At 38.3% G+C, this 20528-nt stretch overlaps 1 protein-coding gene and 1 long non-coding RNA gene across 5 annotated transcripts; one reads left to right on the top strand and one right to left on the bottom strand.

Annotated features, from left to right (window-relative positions):
- Positions 1-1425: 1425 nt before the first annotated feature.
- On the bottom strand, positions 1426-19615 carry rundc3aa (RUN domain containing 3Aa). 3 transcript variants are annotated; one of them, XM_059349003.1, is made up of 11 exons: positions 19438-19615; positions 9050-9177; positions 8764-8897; positions 8558-8643; positions 7724-7813; positions 6336-6416; positions 6084-6249; positions 5215-5372; positions 4023-4136; positions 3798-3901; positions 1426-2261 (listed from the first exon to the last, which is right to left on the bottom strand). In XM_059349003.1, exons 1-11 carry the CDS (start codon positions 19542-19544, stop codon positions 2119-2121), a joined length of 1311 nt encoding a protein of 436 aa, XP_059204986.1. In that variant the 5' UTR covers positions 19545-19615; the 3' UTR covers positions 1426-2118. The 3 variants fall into 3 exon arrangements, with proteins under 3 accessions (XP_059204986.1, XP_059204984.1, XP_059204987.1); XM_059349001.1 differs by having other exon boundaries at positions 3798-3904; positions 19438-19614; XM_059349004.1 differs by having other exon boundaries at positions 3798-3904; positions 9062-9177; positions 19438-19609.
- LOC131984122 (uncharacterized) lies at positions 10003-16284 on the top strand. Of its 2 annotated transcripts, none has more exons than XR_009395522.1 (2): positions 10003-10423; positions 13336-16284. It is a non-coding gene; the product is annotated as an uncharacterized LOC131984122 (long non-coding RNA). The 2 variants fall into 2 exon arrangements; XR_009395523.1 differs by lacking the exon at positions 10003-10423 and adding an exon at positions 11867-12073.
- Positions 19616-20528: the final 913 nt, after the last annotated feature.

Genomic DNA, 20528 nt, shown 5'->3' with positions numbered 1-20528 from the left:
CCACAGAGGCTCAGGGGGTCCAAACGTTTTATTATTATTTAATTAATTTAATTTAATTGTGTGGGTGAGCAGGGGTACATATACAAGTAAAAACTTAAATTAGATTAAAAATAATAATATAAAGAAATTAAGAAAACATGTTACACATTCAAAGTAATGTATTATCAGTCCTTAGAAATTTATCAAAAGCATAGTCCTGTTTTGTTTTGAGGGTTTCTTACTGTAGTTGTCCATATTGATGGAGTTATTTTTCTTCTTCTTCTTCTTCTTATTATTATTATTATTATTAATAATAATAATAACAATAATAATAATAATCATTATCATCATCATCATTTAAGCCAAAACTCTTCTGAAAAAGGTTTTAAAAATTGAAAATTTCCTAGAATTAAAATTAATTGTGCAAAAAAAATTAAATTCCAAATATTTATATTGTTTAAAATATTAACGTTTGTATCCTTACCATTATCTTAAAAACCAAACCAAAGAAATATTGATTCGTCTTGAAAGGGAATTGTTTTCCCAGTTTTCCTCATAAAATGATGAACATCCAACCAAAATATGGTGCTATACATACAGTTATTAAAGAAATTACAAATAGTTTCTCCTTGTTGTTCAAAATAAAATTCTAAATCTCTCTATATATTTATTTATTTATTGCTGGATATATTACATACACTTTACTATTAATATATATATATATATATATATATATATATATATATATATAAGAGAAACTTTCCTTAGAGGGCATTTAGATGGAGATGTCTATATATCAGCTTCTCACTCAGTAAAATAAATAAGTGAAAACAAAGTTCAGTTTTATATCATGTCATTATCCATATAGTCCCCCCCAAAATAATTCCCCTTCCTAAATATACACATTTGGTAATGACACATGCTCTCATAATTAGTTTCTAACTAATTCTCATATAAGGAGAGTCAACTGTGATTTCTAGACATTAATGAGTAATTTAAAACTTAATCCAGAAATCTTAAACCTAGGAAAAACCCCAAATCCACGTTCTCTCTTACCTATAGTGCTTTTTGAGTGGTATGTGATTCCAAAGGAATTATTTTGTATCCAACCTGGCATAATCATTAAAATATGATTTATTTTATATATATAATTAAGCTACCCATGTTTCCCCTGTAAAACCATTAATAAGCATTTGGGGCATTCATGCAAAATTTTTTATTTTGCAACTTATAATGTGAAACCACCAGATGGAGCCAGAGCATGTGAGTCCTATCAAACTAGCTGCTCCATGACACATCTCTGTTCACATCTGTTTCTAAAGAAAATCCCTGCTTTTGGCATCATCTCTCAATATAACATTTTAATCTACACAAATACACAAACACATAATGGAAAAAGGCAGTTTATTGCAACACAAAACAAACAAAAATAACTCCAATACATACTGCTGTATTGGATAAAATCAGATAAATTAATGGATGTGGTAACTTAAGATTTCTTAGATAAATAGCTGCACAGATTTGAACAGTGTTTGATTACTCAAGCAGGAATGATATGCGCGTTCAGGGGCGGCCGACCCCAGATACAATTCAGTCACACCGAAAACATACTTCTCTGTACATCAGTGTCTGAAAACACATCCTCTACTTCCTACAGATAATCTGAATCTCTTAAAAGGATCGTCACATCTCTCTTTGCAAAGTGGCTGCATCCAAAGAGCTGCAAGTGTTGTTTTGGTTACATTTTGACAATAAAACAGGCACACAAACACACAGAGGATGATGCCATGGGGAAGAATACTGATAAATAAGGAGCAAGATGGAATGCTATGGGAAAAAAGGTGTTTGCAGAGGATTGGCATGATGTTGGATGGATTCACAGATAGTACAAAGTGTTTGTGGGACAATGCGAGAGAAGTCGAGCGGATAAGGCAAGGACAACCAAAGGGGATGGATCCTTTCAGCTTCATGATGACTCTTATGTGTACAAAAATCCAGAGATGGTGTCATGACTTTCCTGTTTTCTCCATCTGTCGATGGTCTCGGTGGGAGCGGGGTTTTGGTCGGGTTTTTTATGGTCAACGCAGCATCACCAGGCAGACGGGCTGGGGGGGTTAGATCTCTGTTGGTCTGGAGCTCCTAGCTGGGAGTGAGCGCAGGGCTGGGTTCAGTGCTGATGTTGACCAAACACTCGCTGGACTTGAGGCTGGCCAGCGACTTGGAGCTCGGTAGAGAGGCCAGAGAGCCGCACAGACCCAGCATGGAGGGAGTGTTGTCTTTTCCTGCAGGCACGAAACAGAGAAAGAAGCACAATGAAGTGAAGCCTCCAATGGTGCATACTTCAAGCTGCCCACACGGAGCACCATAAACAGCCATCAAGCCTGCCTTTGTATGAGCATGTATGTACATGTGCATGGGTGGCCTCTGAAGGGCTTTTATGCAGCAGAGAAAAAGTGCAAATATATTCCTACTCAAACAGAAATGTTGTTGGAGTATACAGGGCTCAACAATAGGGGTTAGCCAGGGCGAGTTAAAAGCCACCTTCGACTCGTAACAAAGATTTAAACACGTTGTTTTTCCCCCGAGCTGATGATAGAGGTAGCTTAAGAGTGAAACATCTTGCTTCATTCTCATCTCTGTTGACATTTGCACATGTAAAGTATCAATTAGCAGCGGTGGAAAGTAACTAAGTACATTTACTCAAGTACTGTACTTAAGTACAATTTTGTGGTACTTTACTTCAGTATTTCCATTTTATGTAACTTTATACCTCTACTTCACTACATTTTGAGGCAAATATTGTACTTTTTACTCAACTACATTTAGCTGACAGCCTTAGTTACTTTTCAGGTCGAGATTTAACATAAAACATGATCAGTTTAAAGTGATTTCACTTGTTTGTTTTTTTATTAAACCTCATAACAGTATATTAAGTAGTTAGAATTAGCCCTACCTTGAAAAATATAAATGCTGCTTACATACATGCATCAATAATATTAATCTTATAATATATTTGTAAGATATAAAACAATATGAGTTGGTCCATTCTGCATTCTGCTTTAAGTACATTTTGATGCAGATACTTTTGTACTTTTAATTAAGTTAATTTTGATTGCAGAACTTTTACTTTTAGTGGAGTAATTTCAATGTATGGTATTAGTTCTTTCACTTAAGTAACACATCTGAATACTTCTTCCACCACTGCCAGTTAGGCACCAAAAATGGCGAACAAGGCCAACGTTTATGAGCTGAAGCACAAGCAAGGATTTGAATTAGTCTAGAAACTTTAGTTGTTTGGGTTTGGAGGATGTGGACAAAACTGTTTCCAGGTTGTTTTTCCAAAGCCACGTCTAGTTTTCTTAAAAAAACTTTATGTCACTGGAGTATCATAAAGAGAAGCAGCAGCATCTAGCTCACTGTATATGGCAGCTACGAGGGCCACTGACAACCATAACTAAAAATACATTTTTAAAAATTGGAAAGTAAATGCAGTAAAATGTAGCCGATTAACTCCACCACGAAGGTTCGATGTGTTTGTTTGTTTGTTTGCCTCCTTGACCTGCCATTATAATAATGTTATTTTTTAGTCTTTGCATTCTTAAATGTATACACACACACACACACACACACACACACACACACACACACACACACACACACAATATGTATGTGTTAAAGTGTTTTCTGGCTTTACAAATATATATATTAACACAAAATAAATGCACAGCTGAGACGATGAGACACAACCACATTTTTGACATAATTCTAATAGTTTTGGAGTTATTTCCAGACAGAGCAGTGAAAATAATTTTTTTTACCTGCTGAAGTCCAAGCAGCGTCTCCGTTCTGTCTCCCATCAGCCCTCTGGGAGTCTGAGTTCAGACTGACTTCAGCAGAAAGTTGCTCCAAACTGTGGAAACTCCTTCTAGATGGACCAAAAACATCATCATGGCAAAAAAATCTGTGCTTTCTGTGTTATTTACCAATAGGCATCATATACTTATATCAATGATTATAAACAAAAAAAATGATTGTAAGTTTACCTGCGGAAAAGCTTGACGTCACCCTGGTTGTTTGTGATGGTGGACCACTGTTTGACCAGCGGGATAGAAAGATCTTTAGCCAGGTGGGAGGAATCACAGGGCATGAGGGCAGAGCTGCATGAAGCACAAAATATTCAAGTCAGAAGTTATGATTTTAATTTTGGCAAACAAATATGTACCTGAAGATCACAGGTGGCAGTTAAAACAGTCTCTTGTGAGTTTCAATGAGCCACTTTTTGTGTGTATGTTCACTCTCCTTCCTGATGTTCTTACAGATGGTGTGTTATAATATACAGTCATGGAAAAAAATATTCGACCACTGTTGTTTTCTCTTATTTCTTGTTTTTTTTAAAGCCTGGTACAACTAAAGGTATATTTGTTAGGACAAATATAATGATAACAAACAAAAATAGTTTAGAAGGGTTTGATTTAAGAGCTGATATGTAGACATTTTCCATGGTTTTCTTGATAATGACTTTGGTTATTATTTAAAAAAACATGGAAAATGGCTAGATATCAGCTCTTAAATTAAACTCTTATGGGCTTTTTTAAAGTTATCATTATATTTGTCCAAACAAATGTACCTTTAGTTGTACCAGGCATTAAAATGAATAAGAAATTGAAGAAAATGGTGGTCTAATTATTTTTTCCATGACTGTACATACTTAAATACTATTTAGTATGATAGAAAAAGACATTCTATGTCAAATGTAGTAGGCCAAAAATATCAGGATGTCCGACCCACAATCTTCTTACTTGAGTTTAAAAATAAACAGTTCACTATGGAGGAAATTTGGGGATTTCTATTTGCCGCTGTACAACAGCAAGGCTTGCACCTTTAGTATGTTTTGACATTTTATCTCAATGCACTTCAGATGTGTCAGGTCAAATACATGTGCAGAGTATTAAACAATCATAAACTGGCAGAATCAAAAAAATGCATCTGCATCAAATCTTCAGTTTCTTTTCATCTTCTTTGAAGAAGAATAATGAGTTACACTAATAGAGAAACCATTTATTTTCCATAAAAAACAACAGCTGTTTCTTGTAAATACTCTTTCAAAGCTTTAACTCCTTCCTCCCACTGCTGAACATGTACAGAAATAAATGTTATCCAAACAGGATATTGAGTGATGAGGTCTGGAGCACACAGTTGTAGCTGCAGCTTTTTGATGAGGTGAATCTTTCTTACAGTTGTGCCTGCAGCTCCAGCACCACCGCCTCCAGCTCCTTCTTCTCCTGCTGGTTCTGGACCATCAGCTCCTCCACCTTGGCTCTCAGCCGCTTGTTCTCCGTCTCCACGTTCTTCAGCTGCGACTCCCGCAGGCGCACCAGCTCCTCCAGGTACCCCTGCAACATGAAGGTAAGAAGACAGGGATATTTGTGTGTGCAGAAGCCCATAGTGAAAAACAAGAATTAAGACAGCTTTAACTCGGGGTAAATGGTTGTTGCACCTTATATAACTGTATAATTGATGCATCGCAATCCAGATGTGGATGATTCTTCATCGATGCAGTGACAGTCCATAATCGATAATCAGACAGATAATGTGGGTAGTAGGTTAGGCCTATACAATTTATTTTGGTTTACAATTAAATTTGCTGTTTAGATATTTTATGTTAACATTCAGTTATATTGAGGAGTACACTGCACTAGTATACAAACTTATTTTTGTCATCATTAATGTCTTTTACTACAGTTTGATGCCCTATAAGTATAAATATCCTAAGTACATCTGCCGTCTGCTGTCTGTTCAGACTCAAGTCATGTTTGTGATGTTTTCCACATTCAGGATCAGCAATGACCAAAGTGGTTAGAAGTTGCAACAAATCGGCAATACATTTTGTAAAGCACTTTAAATAATAAAAAGTGCACCCACATTTGTCAACCCAGTAGTATTTATTGATGAAAAAGTAACATGTGCTGTAATATTTAAAAAATTGAGGATGTAATGCATCGTAATGCATCGGGGAATCAAATCGCATTGAATTGTGGACCACAAAATCATAATTGAATCAAATCATGAGACCAGTGAAGATGCAAAGCCCTATTGCACATCACCTTCTGGGCATAGACGATCTTAAACCTCTGCTCCATCTTGCGACACTTATTGCTCCAGCTCTCCTCGTCTGTCACCAGAGGGATGTAGGGATGCTCGGGGACGCTCTCCTCACTGTTGCTGCTGTCCACGCTGCGGCGGTCCTCCTCATCGCTCAGGTAGTCGTAGCTGCACAGCAGAGAGGCGGCAGGGTTGCAGCACATCGCACAAACACAAATGCGATGTTTAAATTGGAGTGACAGGATTAGTCTCACCTCTGGGTGAACTTCAGGTACGGCGTGTAGTCGACCACAGCTGGGGATTTCCCATCCAGCGTCTCTCCCTTCAAGCAAAAACTGCAGAGAGACAAAAACCAGGAAAATAGTAAATATCAGAATACTTTAATGCAGTATGGAAGCTACATAGGCAGAAATGTCTGGCTTTATATGTACACACTGCATGAGCAATAACATATATAATGGCCAGCTTTATACTGTGTATGTGTCAGACATACTTTCACCTACATAATTCATAATTCACAAACGAATACATTAAACATAAAGTGCACATGCATCCTTTCACATTGTATTATTCATGAATACATACAGCCTGTTAACCTCTGTGGTGTTACCACAGTGTGACCAAACAGCGAGTTTAGAGCACAAATTAGGTCAAAAAAGATTTCTACGACAGATATTAACATTTATTCTTGATCTTTTTATGTATCTCTCATTATGAAATTGATTTTCAAGTGTATAAATGGCCAATAATTAGTAAGTCAAGTTATTGTAACATAAAACGAAGGGCGTAGTTATTGGAGGCTGCAAACCAGCAACATGAAAAAAAAAACATTCAGTCAGTCCTATATTTGTTAAAATAGTTGTTTCTTAGAATTTCTTTCTCCAAGAAATGTTCACTGACAAATGAGGGACTCATTAGTAGAACTCAGTAGTTTGTTTGATTGACATGGTGTTGCAGCTGTGGATGTGATGTATGGATGATTGTTACTATGAACATCGTTTTATACCTAATATTTTCGTAAAAATCAACTATGTAACAGCCTAGGAAATGTCCTTCTGGTTTGCAGTTGTGCACATTTTTAGATTGTGTATGTATGTATGTATGTATGTATGTGTATAGATATATATATATATATATATATATATATATATATATATATGTGTGTGTGTGTGTGTGTGTGTGTGTGTATTCTTTTTCTTCTGTTTTTAGCTGTTTTATCCTTTTTCATCCTTTTTATAATTAGACTGTTATGCTTTTAATCTGTAGCACTTTGAGATTTCCTTTAATGTAAAGTGCATTATAAATAAAATGTATTATTATTATCATTATCATTATTATTATCTATATATATACATTATATATTATATTATCATTATACATTGTTGCCCATAAAGTTGGAAAAATTTTGTTGTCAGACACATTTTTATTGTGATGTTTGGAAGAGATTGAGAAGAAATAAACATTATCGGTCAAGAATAAATCACATTGTCACAATCATTCCAAGGAAAGAGGTAAAAATATTTTATTCCAACTTTATGAGCGACTGTGTATTTACCACTTCTCAACACATAGTTAGGCCCTCAGGTGCATGTACATATATATTGAAACTCTGTATATCAGAGTCTGCAGCGTGAGTTTTCACCTGAAGTCAATAGCACTCAGTCCGATCAGCATGCCGGTCAGGACCTGAGCCTCCTCTCTCAGCATAATGGCTCCATCATCATAGAACCTCCTGTGCGGTGAAGAGGTGGTTATCATCTCCAAACTTTCAGATATATAATACTGTTACAACTGCCTGTATTTTCAGGTATATTTGATGTTAAACATATGTAGCAGCATGTACTCTACTCTACTGCAAAGAAAGGGATGTGTTTTACTTTTAATGGTGATTAGAATGAGCAGACATACGTGTCTAAAATTTACAAAATCATAAATGTGTTGGTTGTCCCTTTATCCATCCTGTTATGTTCGTTTCTCAGAAACAGCATAATGTTCAATTATCCAAAAGTGTCAGAAACCAAAAAATCCAAATAAACATTGTTTATATTCCATTACTAACCATCTCAATCAATATTTAGTGCAATAGTGTTTTTTACCTCTCACAGATCATGGTTCAATTAGGATAATTCACCTGTTTTTCATGAAAAATGCATGTTAAAACTTTTTTTCAATGTACATTTGAAAGACCTACATGACATTAAGTTTTTTATTGATTTTGACATTGATTTTATTTTACGTTTTTTCTTTTATGGAGTGATGTTAATTAATTAACACGAGTCATATATCTATGTAATATAAACATGCAAATTTGTGAAATTAACCAGTTTCGTTTTATATGTTGATTACACTTATTAAGCCAAGCAGAAAAAGTTTCATCCCGAAAAAATACTTTTTAAATTTTTTTTTTGATTTTTAAACTTTGAAATGGGTCAATTTGACCAGCAACATAACAGGAGGGTTAAATCATGAGTCTGACCTGGTTGTTCTTGTGTCCCTCAGAGCAGTGGACACATATTCAGACAGACGTTTCTCCATCAGCGCCACTCGAATCCATGCACGCCCCTGGAGGACAACGTAAGAAGTAGACGTAAGAGTAGGAACAGAAGGCTTTATTTGCTGCAATATCTCTCACACACACACACATTCAGTCATGCACGTAATTCTGCACGCAAACGTCCTTGCCTTGGCTCGAGATGTGCTGATGTTCTCTATGTTTTCGATGCTGGCGATGCAGTTGTTCTGCACCTTGCTGCACGCCAGCCGGATATACTCCCAGAAACTGCGCTGTCCATCTGAGCTGAACCAGCTTCCTGAACCTGCCGCAACATTAAAACACAGCAGTGAGTCCCCTCTGCTCCACACTGCAAGCATGCAACTGTATAATCACGTCCTGTCATATCTATGTTTCATTCATATGTTTTAGATCATGTTAACTGATCTGTCTGTCTTTTCTGGTGCTATGTGTTACCTGCAGTGTTACCTTTGAAGCGGTGGCTGAGGATGTGCTCTAAAATGGCAGCAAAGTTAATAAACTCCTCGGATGAGTCATCTATGGGCTCTGCTGTGTACTTTTCTAGGAGAGTCTTTACAGAGAATCTGAAAGAGAAGCACAAAGAGAAAGAGGAATTAGAGAACACAAGTGGCGGAGAATTCAATGTGAAGGATTTGAACTTTCTGTTGTGTGCTGCACAAGCTGCTGAGATGCAGCAGAGTACTGTGCACAAGCAGACAAATGTACTACTGTATTTGAACCCTGCAACAATAACAGGGAGGAGGGTTTTTTTTCTTTTTCTTTTTTGGGAACCACGCCATCTTATCACACTGAGGTCACCCCAATTGTCTTGTGTACTGCACAATGTACCCCTTCAGTGCTTTGGCAGTGTTATCATGAAAACAATACAATTAACCCCCTGTCTTTTCAGCCTTTGTGCACGCTGTGCTTCCAGGTCCCTTTGGGTCGTGTCTCTCTGCGGGACCGGCCAGCATCAAAGAATGATCAAATAATTCCCTCCCCCTCATCCATACATGGTGGTCTGATCTATTTAGGGGAGCCGCTGCTGCAGCTTTGGTTTGGCGTTTGACCCTGCTGCAGGACAGGCAGTGATGCAGCTTGCATGTTAGGGAGCCGGCATCCAGGCACAGGCTCGGGCTGAGTGGCTCCGCTACGATGGGCAACACTAGCATCACCGAGGGCAAGACCGCCCTGGCAGTGGGAAAAACCTCCATAGCCAGGGGAAAAACTACAGTAGCCATGGGCAACTCCTCCATCTTCAGGGGAGTGACCACCACCTCCATGGGAGACTCCACCATCCAGAGACAGAAGACGACTGTGGCTCTGGGACGGGCCAGCTTCACCCGGGGAACCACGACCACCTCCTTCCGCAAAGCCTTGATGTCCAAGCGCAGGAACACCTAGATGGAACGGACCCCTGAAGCAAGGGCTAAGACACCCAAAACAGCCAAGCAGTCCAAAAAAGACTCTAACAATGAGTGGAAAACCACATTCCTGTCAAGCAAGACCTCCTTCACCAAAGGCAGGGTTTCAATCCTGAGGACTAAGTACGCCATCTCCTGGGGCAAATCCTCGATCTCCTGGAGCAGAACCACCGTAACCTTGGGCGGCATCAACATATCGACCGGCACGACCTCTGTGACACGAGGGGAGACCACGAGCTCTCTCACCACTCTGACCTTCACCTTTGGGACCAAGTCTGTGTCTATGATCAAAACCACCCTCATCAGGGGCACAGAAAAGCACAGCAACACCTACTGGGATTTTCACACATGATTCCTGCACACACTTGAAACACCCAAGGATATTTCTATCTGGTCAGTTTAGCAGGTCAGTAGCATTAAGAGTCAATAATAAAAAAAGAGCTGCTATGTTTGTGATTAATGTGTGTGCAGGTCATTACATCATCTGTTTCCACAAGTACGAAAGAAGTGCTACATGAGCTGCAGATCTAATGGGTTTGCAATCAAGAGTGAGATTTTCCAGCCATGCTGAGCGTGTTATGCAAATGTGACAGCGATGAGTTTATGGTGTGTTTCCTTGGCAGGGAGGGAGAGTGTGAAAAAGCCATGTGGGATGTATGTGGAGACACAAGAGAGTGTGTGTTTTTCATCAGCACTGTCCTCCTGTATACTGTGCATCATCAACGTCTACATCGTTGGTATAAATGTGGTATTTTTGTGCATGTTGATAAGATTGCCTGCATTTTCATCACTATGCTGCTGCCAGAAAACACAGTTTTTAACCAGAAAACTGTAAAAGCTGGTTGATGTAACAATGCTTATAAAAGTAACATGTCTAAACACTGCTTGGTTTGATTGTTTTGTAAATAGATTTGTGAATATTCTGCGGTCTAAATTACATAAATGGTGGAAAGTAATGACTAAAATGCTGTAAAGCAAGGACACAGATGGGTAGTAAGCACCATTTGAAGGGACCACACCCATATTTGACATGGAGGGACGACACAAATAAAGAAGTGGTGCAATCAAAGCCTTGACGACATGTGGAGAGCATGAACACGTTCATCCTTTCTCTTATCAAATCTGAAACGGTGCCACTCATTTCACATATGGTCCATACAGTCTTACATAGAGGCTATGTCTTACAATCAGAGGCTATAGGGAACAATGGATTCAAAAGAAAGTGATGTCACCACAGATTGCCCCCTTTTCAACAATGTGTCCTTCAACCGTCCGGTGTCGTCGTGGAGATGGGACAATCGGTCCACTGTACCCGTCCCCCCAGATAGGCTGTGGCCACCTACGGCTGCCTCTGTCCATTCACAGGGACACATGGGTGGTATGTGGCCTTCCAGAGCCCACGTCGATCAGCTCAACGAAGGCATTATGCGACACGGGGGTCGAGCTATCCAGAGCATTCTGGTCTGCTCTGGACTGTAGCTGATGTTACTATTACCCCTGAGGGGCAGAGAGGGACGTGCTGCATGAGTGTGCGATGCTTTGCGTCGAGTGAGCCCCGAACCCCGTCGTCGAATCTGGGTCAGGAAGACGAGCCTCTCCTCAATGGGCAACACCAGCTTCTCCGAGGGGAAGACGGCCCTAACCCTGGGCAACACCACCATAAAGAGGGGAAAGTCCAAGCTGGCGATGGGGAACTCCTCCATCACCAGAGGCAAGAGCACGACGTCTCTGGGCTCCTCCACCATCACCAGCGGGAAGACCAAGATCGCCCTGGGGGGAGCCTCCTTCAGCAGGGGCACCACCACCACCTCTTTTCGGAAAGCCTTCTTTCCCAAACGCAAGACTCTTTAAACAAGAGGGGACTTGAGTGCAGGGTGGGGGGACTGGCACAAAATGTCACGAGAAAGAAGAAGAAAGAAGCTCCATCACAGGGAACAATTGGACACCACTATAACATCCACACAGGGTCGGGTCCAGCTGACAGCCGGAACTGGAATAAAGTTACTTTGGGACCTTTGACGTGTTTTCAGTCATGCCGGATTTATCGAGAAAACAGGTAAGTGGCATCTAGATTCTGTCTCATAATTAGGCCTGTCACCATGATATTTTGTTGGACAATTTATTGTCCCAGAAATAATTGCAATACAACTATGAAATGCTGCTGATATAATGAGAATATGATGGCATAGTAATGCAGAGATAGAAGCGGTGCAGCAAGAAATGACAGCAGAACACGTCTCAGGCTCTGTGTCCAAGTCTTATGTTGGTCTGCTGGTTTTTGGGATCATGTTGGCTCAGATTTTGGTGGCATTCTTATGTAAACAACCTCCAAAAACACTGAGCTTAATAAGTCAACATTGTAATTATTGTGACAGGCCTACTTGTGTTATCTGCAAAGACCAAGAAGATCAGTCAGGTTTCACGATGTAATAGAGCTGCAGGATATTGTGTTATCAACTCCATGATGACCTGCAGAAACATCCTCATGGCAGGTGATGCCTGTTTGCCAGCATGGACAAATATTTGTGTTGGGACAAATATTAAGAATAATTTCAAATCACATTTAAGATCTAAAAGAGAATTCCTTCAACTTTTGTAGAGAATTGTTCGATTTGGTCTAAAACTCATCATAAAGAGTGAACAATATGGTAAAATCTGGTCATGCAGACTTCCCATGACAGAAATATATAGAAAGTCAAGTAATCCCTCACTATGCAGAGTGCCGAGCCCTTGGGAAACCACCAAGTGCCCCCAGTGGTTCCCAGGGCCAAGTATGGGAACTACTGATTAATGTCCAAACCGCTTGTTGATGTGATTTCAAAAATCATAAACCAGAAGAAAGTTGCCTCTCTGACCCGATAAAGCAGCAGCGTTATCTCAAAGGGAACATTACAGCAGATTAATTTAAATGAACTGAAGTCCTTTGATCTGAAGGGGAATTGCTTGCGTGCCTCAAATGCAAATGGATGGAGTGGAATAGCAGCATGCTCTTGGTACGATTTGACACTGAAAAACAACTGCGGGGCCTTCTGACAAGCTTCTTTTGTGCCCCCTCTTGCTCAGCCTGGACCACCGCCAACCCACTCTCAGCTCTCTTTAAATGCCCTCTTGTTCTCCTTTCTCACCCCTCTACTGTACTTACACAAGTGTGTTTGATCCGCAGCACCACCTCGGATAACCAAAACTGCATTTATCAGCAGTGACACCTAATCTAAACACACAACGCTTCACATTAACTCTCTCAGCTTTCACTTTTTTCCCCTACCCTGACTCCTTTCTCTTTCTCCCTCTCTCTATTCTTTCTGTCTCTCTCTTTAGTCTTGCCATAACCAGCAGGATCAGATGACACAGGCAGACTCCTCACTGGCCCGCAGCATTGTGTAACACCAGCCAAGTGCTGTTGTTTATCGTCCCGGACTGTCGGGGGAGACGTCCTGTCCCGTACTGGATCTGCACAGACAGCCAAGATAAAGAACGCCGCTTTAGTTAAATATTAAGAAAAGAATGATCATTTCGGCCAAGTAGACTAAAAGAAAATTCATCTAGACCAGGGTGTGTCCCTCTCTCTCCCTCTCTTTCCCTTCTCTCACCAGCCCTATCTGTGAATAAAAGTCCAGGCAAAGTGTTTCATGGTCAGAGGACGTGTAGACGGATTAATGTGCAGGTTGGACAGTGAGGGCGTTCGGCTGAGAAGCGATGAGAGTGTAATAGAAGACGTTTGAACCTGACAGGGAGGTAAAATTTAGGGGTGGCACAGAGAGATTGGTGGTGAGAGAGCTGGATGATTCCCCAAATGTTTAGTCAAACCTACAGGAACTGCTGCCGTGGTTTATCTCACGGTATAAATAAGTGTTGCTTTGAAGAAACTGCTGCACATGTTATTCCAGACACGCAAAGATTTGTTGACCTTTCTGTTTATTTATTACCATATTACTGAGAGAGATGCAAAGTGGCACCCTTTACTATTGTTCAGGAGCCACCCACTTGCACAAGCATGTCTACGAGATATGAATATGTGGTCGTGTTTACTACAGCACAGAACATTTTATTCCCTGCTCGGCTGTGCAGCCACGCCCCGGAAGAGATCAGACCTCGGCCAAGATGCACCACGACGCCTCGCCCCCTCCCTCCCTTCTTCCCATTCCCTGCTCTCTCTGTTTACAGCTGCAGGTAAAACACCTCACATCAGACCTGTAAAGTCTCACTCATCTTATCTATGTTTTCTTAGGTTCGCCGTGTCCACAGCAGCACCGCTCCTCCACACAAGGATGACGGACTAAAGCAACAAAACAGTAAATTTTAAGCATCATGTTGCCTGTCAACAAATTGTAACTGTTGATCTTTTATATTTTGGCTCAGATAAACAAACTGGAAATTCCAACCGACTGCAGAGAAACCCTCGGCCCTGCCCGTGTTAAAATAAAACCTGTTGCTAGTGGCAACAGCACAGAGATACAGTAGATCACGATGACACTGCCGTCACTGTGGACATGATAAATATCACCACGTCTCTTCAGAGCCAATAAGACAAAGCACCTTCGGATTTTCTGATGCTGTCGGGTAAAAACATTGCAGATAAATTCATCAAAGAGGAGAACGATAAACTAAAAAAAATGCCTAAATATTCTCAAAATTGCAACTTTTTCACCTGACTGCAACAGACCATTTTATTATTTTTCACTGCCATTATTATTCTTGATTTTATTGTCAACTGTTCCCTGTGGTGGTGCAAATGTTCGATCAGGTTTTCCTTTATTACACACAAATGTCTATTGCTGTACATATGTGTTTCTAATTAAAAAAAGCTCATTCTGTTACACTGCAAACACTGAGGCAGTAGAGCCCGACCGATATGGGGGTTTTGAGACAGATGCAGATACTGATTATAGAGGGGGGTAAATTATAGTAATTTTTTGAGCTGGAATGAAAATAGACCATTTTTTATGTGTATTGTGTGCCGATTGTTCCCCACTCTGCAAATGTACCCAGAGAGCTACTTTATCATACAAAAAACATTGTTATACAGTATTACACATCATGCAAACAATGCATCTCATTGTCTGCCAATTCTCGAGAAAATAGTATAAATAGGAATAAAATAAATAGCTAAATTACTGTTCAGTGTCAGTCAAATGCTGACTATTTAAAAAATATATTTAAAAAATTATCACCAGTTCTAAATCACGGCAATCAACATTTTCCACATTATACATTGTGTAAAAAAGTTTTTCATAATGGCACATATTGGACAACTTGTATCTGTCGGGCTCTAACGGAGACATTGAGTAAACCTCTCTGCCTGGTGATTATGATGTGATTACACTTCTCATGTGATTACACTTCTCAAAATAAAATAAAAACAGACACTGATGCCAGTTTTTCTTCGTTATGACCCCCGGTAACACACAGGGGAACAACAACAAATTAATTATTTGATCCCAAACCTGAACAAAAACAGCCCCCTTTCTCTCAAAAGAGACATAATTTCATCCAAAAACTTGTTAGGAGTTAAAAGTTAATCTTTGTGTGTGCTGATTGTATTTTAAACGTGTACGATGTGACAGCGAGGGAAAAAAAAGGTCAGACATTATAAATATATATATACAAATACATGTTTTAGGGGAGAATAAATAAAAAAGGCTTGGCTTGGTGGACTAATCGAGCACTAACGTCAGCTAAGGCAGCAGTTGGAGCTGTGGAGGTGTCTCAGCAGCAGCACGACAGAGCCTGGATCCTGTATCCTGCAGCAACACGACGCCCAGCCTGCTTTAATGCACCGCTCCTGCTGATTCAGGATCTCTCTCCGGTGAGACTGAAACTCTGACTACTTGAATCAACTCTGACCAGAATGGCATCAAGGAGAGAAACTTTTTATAATTAAAAAAGGTCAGAAACATCATGAAAGAGGAGATGCAGATCTGACAGACACGCCCTCCGACTGAACCTAATCAATGTTGTTCATTAGAAGAAATGGACTGTTTGTACTGATGGAAAGCTGTTTGAGATTTATTTCTGTCTTGTCCTGCGTGTTTGTCATTAAAAAGCTTACATGATTAAATCGGTCGGGCCGCACTGGAAACAACAGTGTTTTTGTTCCCTCGCTAATCTTTCTTTCTGTGTCGTGTTTCCGTTGTGAGAACTTCTCTTTCGTTGCAGGCATGCTCTGTGTGATGTCGTGTGTTTTGCTTCACTGTACGTGTCACTAAAATGCAGACAGGACCTTTGGACAGAAAGGAACTGGAATAAAAACGCTTGATTGTGTGTCTATTTGAATGTCTGGACTTTCTCTTTATTCTAAGCTGTTTATATTCACTGTGAATATTACACTTTCTATAAAACAGAAAAGAGGACAGATTTGGATGCATGAAGTCACTTTGGCAGAAGGCCTGCACGCAGAAATAATCACGTCCCTGTCAGCAGCTACGTTTATGACTACAGTCAATTTGCAATCCAAGAGCCAGAGCAATGCTGTAATACATTTTACGAGAGGACAATAAAAGTATCAAGTGAAGTCTCTGGTGAAATCACCAAATCTTAAAATACTATCAAGCAGGAGGAGGTCATAATATAACACCTCTATCAAAAAGAGCGAAAAAGGTTAGACAATCGAAAATAATATGCAATTATTGGTAAAAAAAATAAAAATAATGTAAGGCTAAAAATGCCTTTAAAAAAATATATTTTATTCCAGCTTCTGACATGTGAAATTGATGTTAGTTTGGTAGTAATTTGATTATGTTTTGGTCTTTTTTTTGCTGGTGAAATCACAGAATCCAAAAATACTATAATGCAGGATGAGGTCATAATAAAACAGCTCTATCAAAAAGAGCAGAAAAGATTAGACAATCAACCAGAAAATAATATGCAACTATTGAGCAGTTGTAGTAATTATTGGTAAAATAATAATAATAATAATAATAATAATAATTAAAAAAAATATCTTTTATCCAGCTTTTAAAATGTGAAATTAATGTTAGTTTGGTAGTAATTTGATTATTTTTGGTTCGGGACACAAATATCACCTAAGTTTCGATGAAGATTTTTCAGTATTTTAATGACATTTTATTCATTTAACATTTCATCAATAAGTCTTGTTTTTGCTGGTGAAATCACAGAATATTAAAATACTATAAAGCAGGAGGAGGTCATAATAAAACAACTTTATCAGAAAGAGCAGAAAAGATCAGACAATCGACCAGAAAATAAAATGCAACTATTGTGCAGATATAGTAATTATTGGTTATTTTTTAGGCTAAAAATGCCTATATTATTCCAGCTTTTCAAATGAATGAGAAATTGCTGTTAGTTTAGTAGAAATTTTAATATGTTTTGTGTTCTGGACACTTGAAATCTTGAATATTTTTCAGTATTTTGCTCACCCAGTTACTCATTAAATATTTTTTTTCTTGTAAAATCACAGAATATTAAAATAATATAAAGCCGTAAATTGACAGAAAAATAATATACAACTTTTTTAATTTGTTTAGTTCAATAATAATTTTGGTAATTTTTGAAGCTGCAAAAAGTTGCAAAAAAATATATTTTATTCCAGCTTCTGAAATGTGAAATTGCTTGAAGTACGGTTGTTATTTTAATATGTTCTGGTTCTATGAAGGTTTATGAGTATTTTTATGAAATTATAAAAACTAAACAAGCATCAATTAATCAATTTTAGGCCAGTGATGGAGAATTATAGAGACAGAAGTGATTTAAGACTAGATTACTCTTTGCAACAATAAAACAGTAATAATGGATATATATATATATATATATATATATTGAGTTGAGCATTATCATCAATGCAAAATGTGTACTGTATATTTTATTTATATATTGCCAGTTGAGGAGCATAACTGGACTGAAACACCATAAAACAAGACAGGGTCATCACTTAAAATAAAGCTATAAAAACAGCAGACACAGCACGAAAGTAAAACAAATATAGCGAGGCGAAATGCCAAATCTGGGGAGGAGGGGTCAAGTTAAAATGTTGTGTTTACAAACAGTAAATTACAATTCCTGCAAAGGTGCCTTCACCTCTATATGTGTATACGCTCTGAAGGGTCACAAAATAAATCTGAGCCTCACAAGAAGATTAAAGAGGATAGAAGGAAAAATACAGTTTTATTTTACACAAAAAAGCTGATTTTTGAGGGGGGTACATTTCCCTAAATTTGTGGCTTTTTTAATAAAAATTTTGTATTTGTGTTTAGGAGTTTTCAATTAGTTGTAGCAGTTAACTACAAAATACTTACTATTTTTATTCCTTATTTGTATTGATCGAATATATTTTTTGTAAATTTAAGTATATTGTACTAATGCACATAGTTGATTATTATTATAATTTATTTTTATCTAATTTATTTTCACATATGATTTTAATTTATTTTATATAAATAATACACTTTATTTATTTTGAATGTATTCATTATATGTTATTAATATATTATTATATGTAGTATATATTTTGATTTTGATTATTTGATTCTTTATTTGTTTTTCAGTTTAAAGTTCAATAAAATCCACTGTAAAAAGGATGAGTGTTTTTAAAGTTGTTGTTTTTAAAGTTCAATAAATGCATTATGTTTCTAAAGTCAGTGACTAAAAGTGTTTAATAACTGTGATCTCAATATCTTCAAAATAATATATATATTTTTTGCCAAAAACATTTGAACTCTAAATCCAATATTTGCCATTTAATGGAGCAGGTGAGTTCAGGGTCCTCTCACCTCTCTGGTGCACATGAGTTTACATATAAGCTCTCTGAATACTATACAAGATAATGATTTATGAGACTGCACATCACGGTCCATCAGCACTCTCTGCACTGAGCGGGCTGGGGGACACTGATGGGGGGAGGAGTCCTTGCTCTGCCCTTGTCCCATTCAGGCACTCGACCTCACTGTGATGGAGGATGAAACCTGCTGCTGGCTGTTGTATTTCCTCTCCAGCTGTGATATAGATAATATTAGCCCACTAGTCCAATTTCATACCCTTTTGAAGCTGTGTTTATCAGCATAGGCAGGAATCAAGCAGGTGTCTCAACCTGTTAAAAATAAAAAAAATTAAAAGGTACTTTCCTATGAGAGATTTTAGAGATCCTGCATAACAAAAATATGATTTTAGAACTAAAATGCATGCAGGAAAAGCAAATAAACACATTCCAGATTTGAATATTGTAGGTTTGCACAGACGGGTGTGATGGCAGGGGTACGTGAAGGTGAACACGCACCTGCCTCCTAGCATTTCTAGAAATATGCCAATTTCTCTGCATACTTTCATATATTATGTGTCCTGTTTCACCTCCAGGAAAGAAAACACCCCCCACTTTGGTGAGATTATTAAAATAATTATGTGAGCAGCATGCAGAGGCTGGTTCTTGCTCATAACGCTGTAAATCAACGGTGTCGTGATGTGTACCTGCAAACCGTGATGAGGTTTTTTCGCTCCACACCGACGCTCCGAGTAGACGCCTTTTTCGATGTCAGACCCATAGCCATTGCTGTGTGAATGCAGCCCGACTCCATCCAGCCGCGGCCCCGGGGCCTTTTCGGGATCCGTGCCCAGGCCAGGACCCCTCCCTCCGCGGGCCCTGTGTCCTACAAACACCCGCTGTCCTCTGCGGGGAGCCACGGATGCTGCTGCTGGAGGAAGAGGAGGTGGAGGACAGGACAGCGGCCACAAGCGTCAAGGTGATATCAATAAATGCACAATATCCTGTTAGAACTTTCAAAATAAAATGACCTTCATTTATATGCGTTTCATTGTGCTGATTGAAAAATAATGATGCTTTTATTTCCACATTTATTTCCGCTTTTATTCAGGATACGTCATGCTCTTGGCACAGCCGAGAGAAATGATGCATTCAAGTACTTTTTGTATCGTCGTACTAAACAGATTTCAAGATGTAAATAGAACTTCAAAACACCATCAAATAGGCAAATATCTATGATATTTTTTTAGTTGTTTGCCAAATCAATTTGTTTACTATAATTATTGTGCAGCACTAAATGTTGCAGAAGCAAACGACAAATAAACATTACAGTTGTTGGAGATGAAAATCTTAGGTCTAAATCTTCCTTCAATACTGCTCATTATATTTATATCAACAGAAAATTGTGCCAGTAAAGAAAGTAGAATGCATTAAATAGTTTAAAAGTTAAAATATAGGAATAAACTATAACATATATCAAATATAATCACATATATTTGTGGTAGACAGGTGCAGGTGTTTTTTGGAACCTTAAGGACAACATTTATTTTAGCATTTATTTATTTATTTAGTTTGTTGTTGTTTTTAAACGGGTTTTTTTACCCATATGAAGTCTCTTCAATTTTCTTAAAATAATATCTTCACAAGTTTTCATTTTGTGGCAAAAAAATTAAAAATCTGTGCAGCATTGATATGATAAAGTATTTTGGTTCTGCATTAGAACTGATTGCCACAGATCCAGATTTTTATTATATTCTGACTGTATATTCTCCCAAAAAGGGCATTTAAAAAGAAAAAA

This window comes from Centropristis striata, chromosome 13 (assembly GCF_030273125.1).
Source record: "Centropristis striata isolate RG_2023a ecotype Rhode Island chromosome 13, C.striata_1.0, whole genome shotgun sequence".
Lineage (NCBI taxonomy): Eukaryota > Metazoa > Chordata > Actinopteri > Perciformes > Serranidae > Centropristis > Centropristis striata.
This window is presented reverse-complemented; position numbering and strand designations above follow the sequence as displayed.